We start from the raw sequence: 5,295 nt of genomic DNA, 5'->3' as shown, positions 1-5,295 counted from the left end.
GGGGGGAGGGGACATTAGAGTGTAAGCTCCTCTATACAGAGACTGATGTGACCGGCTCAGTGTCCTCTGTACAGCGCTGTGGTATATGTCGGAGCCATGTGATGGATGTACTCACTTTTCTATACTGACGTCGTATTGGATCTTCACCCTCAGCTGTTGCTCGGTGTGCCGCTTCCAGACGTGATTGGTCCTCTGGTGGACTTGGTATATGACCTGTTATAGAAGAACAGACGTGTGATGGCGGCACGCAGCGCTCCATGATAGTCTGCAGTCAGTGGGGAGGATCGATGTGGTGCCGGGTCATGTATGGAGGGAGTCATCCTACATTTGTGGGTCACATGACGGCGGTGCTCAGCGTATACACAGTGCGTCACATGACTTCGGTGCTCAGCGTATACACAGTGCGTCACATGACTTCGGTGCTCAGCGTATACACAGTGGGTCAGATGACGCCGGTGCTCAGCGTATACACAGTGGGTCAGATGACGCCGGTGCTCAGCGTATACACAGTGGGTCAGATGACGCCGGTGCTCAGCGTATACACAGTGGGTCAGATGACGCCGGTGCTCAGCGTATACAGTGGGTCTCATGACGTCAGTGCTCAGCGTATACAGCGGGTCTCATGACGTCAGTGCTCAGCTTATACAGTGGGTCGCATGACGCCGGTGCTCGGCGTATACACAGTGGGTCGCATGACGCCGGTGCTCGGTGTACACACAGTGGGTCACATGATGTCAGTGCTCGGTGTACACACAGTGGGTCACCTGATGTCAGTGCTCGGTGTACAGACATCGTATACACAGTGGGTCAGATGACGCCGGTGCTCAGCGTATACAGTGGGTCTCATGACGTCAGTGCTCAGCGTATACAGCGGGTCTCATGACGTCAGTGCTCAGCGTATACAGTGGGTCGCATGACGCCGGTGCTCGGCGTATACACAGTGGGTCGCATGACGCCGGTGCTCGGTGTACACACAGTGGGTCACATGATGTCAGTGCTCGGTGTACACACAGTGGGTCACATGATGTCAGTGCTCGGTGTACACACAGTGTGGTCAATATATGTCAGTGTGGTACATGACCTCAGTGTGACTCCTCACCTCCTCAGGCCCCGGTGCTCGGTGTCGGCAGTTGATGGTGGTGGCCGGTGATTGGCAGGCCAGGACGAGCAGGGCCCCCATAGCGAGCAGAGACCCCCCGCCCTGAGCCGCCATCTTTATCCATCTGACCGCTGTCACCCCGGCAACGTGACGTCACACCTCTAAGCTCAGGAGCCGCTTCCGCACCACGTGATAGCAAGGACCGAGCTCTGAGGACATTGATCCGCCTCCTCCGCCATTTTTCCGGAGCTCTGAGCACAATGGCCCGCCTCTTCCGCCATATTGCCTGAGCCTAGGGTGCCCGGAGTGAGCAGGTTGGGTCGGTGTGTGGTTGTTCTGCTGAAGGGGAACTCCACTGACACCACCACCGGTGTTGTCTCGAATTTTGTTCCACCGGCTACATTCACCGTTCTGTGTGGGCCCCACTATACAAAGCATATGGGGTGGGGGAGGATGAGTTCCTGGGTGTTAATTCAGTGTCCCCCCACTTCCGGTGTCTGTGACACCCTAATTATCAGCCATGTCCCCCAACATTTCATAATAAAAAGAGAAGTCAGGGGCCCCTACTAATCCCCAATTACAGAGCCCCAGAAGGGTACTACTGATCCCACCTCACAGAGACCAATGAGGGGCCCCAACAAATGCCCTTTTACAGAGACTAGGGGCCCCACAAATCTCCCATCCGGGCTGTATATGATTTATGGTGCAATGCGCTTCTCTGTGACCCTTGTGACATTATTCAAACGCCTCCTGACCTGCAGATGACCTTTTGAACTACAGGTTACCTTATGACCTGCAGGTTACCTTATGATCTCCTCTTGACCTATAGGTGAGCTTCTGACCTTCTCTTGACCTACAGGTGACCTTCTGAGCTGCTTCTGCATCCGTTCCCTTGTAGGGGGAGAGAAGCGTTGTGAGTTGTACTGAGGGGTCAGCCTCCAGGACACACATAAACCTCGGCACAAAGGTTCAGATCTATACAATGAAACTTCCATTTCTATAGACAGAGAGCGGACACCTTCTAGAAGAACTTCACCAGAACAGACTGAGCAACCAGCAGCTGCTGAGCCAATGAACACCGTCAGCAGGAGTATGTAACCTACAGCACAGCTGACAGAGTGCAGGGGTGTTTAATGTACAGCAGAGAGTGTAGAGTGCAGGGGTCAGGGGTGTGTAAAGTGTGTAACACGCTGGAGGTGAGGAGATTACGGGGGGATATGATTTTCAAGTACAAAATGTTCAATGGTGACAGCAACATTGGTAACAAACTCTTTAAGATTAACTCAGTTACAAAGACTAGAGGCCACCACCGAAAATTAGTGGAAAACAAATTCCAGCACAAGGGGCGAAGAGGGTTCTTCACGGTAAGAGCGGTAGGAGTCTGGAACTCACTGCCACAGGCCGTCATCTCAGCCAAGAGTGTAGATTTGTTCAAGAAACTCTTGGATGATTTCTTGAGGGACCGTAATATCCGGGGGTACAGGTACTCCTAAGAAAGAGATGATGCGCGGACTTATATGGGTTGGACTTGTGTCTTTATTCAACCCAAAATGATATGTAACTATGTAATGCAGTGGCGTCACAAGGGGGGTGCGGCCCGCACCTGGGTGTCACTTCACTCTGAAAAGTCGGGCGCTCGGTCACGGACCGAACGCCCGACAGTATCAGGAGTGAGAGGAGGGGACCCGGCGGCGTACCTCATCCCGCCGGGTGACTGTCCCCTTCCTCTCTCTGCCGGCGTCCATCACCAAGATGGCCGCCGTCAGGTATCGGAATACTGCCGCGCGTGGTGACGCCACCACGGGTGACACTCGGTTACCGCTCTGAGTGTCACCCAACCTCGGGACGCCCCTGGTGTAATGTATAACATAATGCATGTAGATCAGATTTATACAATGAAACTTCCATTTTTATTTACAGAAGAACTTCACTAAAACAGACGAGGAACACTGTGATGTGTGTGTGATATGTGTGTGTGTGATATGTGTGTGTGATGTGTGTGTGTGATGTGAGTGTGTGATATATGTGAGTGTGTGATGTGAGTGTGTGATATATGTGTGTATGTGACGTGAGTGGGTGATATATGTAGAGCTGCAGCTAACGATTATTTTCAAAATCGATTAGTTAGCCGATTATTAAGTTCGATTAATCGGTTAATCGGATAAACAATAAAATACATTTTAAAAAATGGCTCCAGTGATGGACTACTAGTTTGTGAGTGTGAGACGGGGAGGAGGTGCGGCGTGAAGAGCGTGGATGCTGGCGGGTCTGGCAGCGGCGAGTGAGGTGGGGAGGAGGTGCGGCGCGCAGCGTGTGTGGAGTCATGAATGGGACCAACTGATCGGAAGCCGATTAATCGATTATTGAAAAAGTTGACAACTTTTTCAATAATCGATTATAATCGATTATGTCGATTAGTTGTTGCAGCCCTAGATATATGTGAGTGGGTGATATATGTGTGTGATATGTGTGCCTGTGATATGTGTGTGTGTGTGATATGTGTGCCTGTGATATGTGTGTGTGTGTGGTATGTGTGCCTGTGATATGTGTGCCTGTGATATGTGTGTGTGTGCCTGTGATATGTGTGTGTGTGTGGTATGTGTGCCTGTGATATGTGTGTGTGATATGTGTGTCTGTGATATGTGTGCCTGTGATATGTGTGTGTGATGTGATATGTGTGTGTGCGATGTGAGTGTGTAATATATGTGAGTGTGTGATGTGTGTGTGTGATATATGTGTGTGTGTGATATATGTGTGTGTGTGATGTGAGTGTGTGATATATGTGTGTGCCTGTGATATGTGTGTGTGATATGTGTGATGTGATATGTGTGTGTGTGATGTGATATGTGTGTGATGTGATATGTGTGTGATATATGTGTGTGTGTGATGTGAGTGTGTGATATATATGTGTGTGTGTGTGTGATGTGTGTGTGTGATGTGATATGTGTGTGATGTGGTATGTGTGTGTTATATGTGTGTGTGTGATGTGAGTGTGTGATATATATGTGTGTGTGTGTGTGATGTGTGTGTGTGATGTGTGCCTGTGATGTGTGTGTGTGTGTGTGTGATGTGTGTGTGTGATGTGTGCCTGTGATATGTGTGTGTGATGTGATGTGTGATATGTGTGATGTGATATGTGTGTGTGATGTGATATGTGTGTGTGATGTATGTGTGTGATATGTGTGCCTGTGATATGTGTGTGTGTGTGATATGTGTGCCAGTGATATGTGTGTGTGTGATGTGATATATGTGTGTGTATGATGTGAGTGTGTGATATGTGTGTATGTGATGTGATATGTGTGTGTGTGTGATGTGAGTGTGTGATATGTGTGTGATGTGATATAGGTGTGTGTGTGTGATGTGATATGTATGTGTGTGTGATATGTGTGTGTGTGTGATATGTGTGTGTGTGATGTGATATGTGTGTGTGTGTGATGTGAGTGTGTGATATGTGTGTGTGTATGATGTGAGTGTGTGATATGTATGTGTGTGTGATATGTGTGTGTGTGATGTGATATGTATGTGTGTGTGATGGGATATGTATGTGATATGTATGTGTGTGTGATATGTGTGTGCGTGTGTGTGTGATATGTGTGTGTGTGTGTGTGATATGTGTGTGTGTGTGATATGTGTGTGCGTGTGTGTGTGATATGTGTGTGCGTGTGTGTGTGATATGTGTGTGTGTGTGTGATATGTGTGTGTGTGTGATATGTGTGTGTGTGTGATATGTGTGTGTGATATGTGTGTGTGATATGTGTGTGTGTGTGTGTGTGTGATATGTGTGTGTGTGATATGTGTGTGTGATATGTGTGTGTGTGTGTGATGTGTGTGTGTGTGATATGTGTGCCTGTGATATGTATGTGTGTTTGTATCTGTGAGTGTGTAAATGGTTGAATATGTGCGTTTCCCTGTGTTGCGGTGTGAGGCGGTGATGCTGGACGTTTTTTAAACCTCGCATTAAAACACAATACTAATCTGATTTTGGGTGATGGCACTTTGAGATAAATAAATGTGATTTTGCGTCGCAGTTTGGACACTCGGGCTTCTCCATCACTGGTCTGGGTCATCCTCCGGCCATACAGACATGAACGCAATACAGGACACGGTGTCACTGAACAATTCTAGGTTTATTGAAAGCCTAACATTCACTTTGTGATACAAAATGTTGTGCAAAGAGTTCATCAGAGAATACAATG

General features: G+C 48.5%; 1 protein-coding gene across 1 annotated transcript in view; it reads right to left on the bottom strand.

The window, feature by feature from the left end:
* The window catches only part of LMLN (leishmanolysin like peptidase), a 27,397-nt gene extending 26,147 nt beyond the window's left edge, over positions 1-1,250 (bottom strand). Inside the window, exons 1-2 of the mRNA XM_018574891.1 lie at positions 1,100-1,250; positions 116-213 (exon numbers count right to left, since the gene is read on the bottom strand). Coding sequence (XP_018430393.1) covers positions 116-213; positions 1,100-1,213 — 212 coding nt within the window. The 5' untranslated portion in view covers positions 1,214-1,250. The remainder of the gene's footprint in view (positions 1-115; positions 214-1,099) is intronic.
* Positions 1,251-5,295: the final 4,045 nt, after the last annotated feature.

This window comes from Nanorana parkeri, unplaced genomic scaffold (assembly GCF_000935625.1).
Source record: "Nanorana parkeri isolate BGI_ZX_2015 unplaced genomic scaffold, ASM93562v1 scaffold3337, whole genome shotgun sequence".
Classification (NCBI taxonomy): Eukaryota; Metazoa; Chordata; class Amphibia; order Anura; family Dicroglossidae; genus Nanorana; species Nanorana parkeri.
The sequence above is the reverse complement of the archived record's forward strand: the minus strand, read 5'-3'. Positions and strand labels throughout refer to the sequence as shown.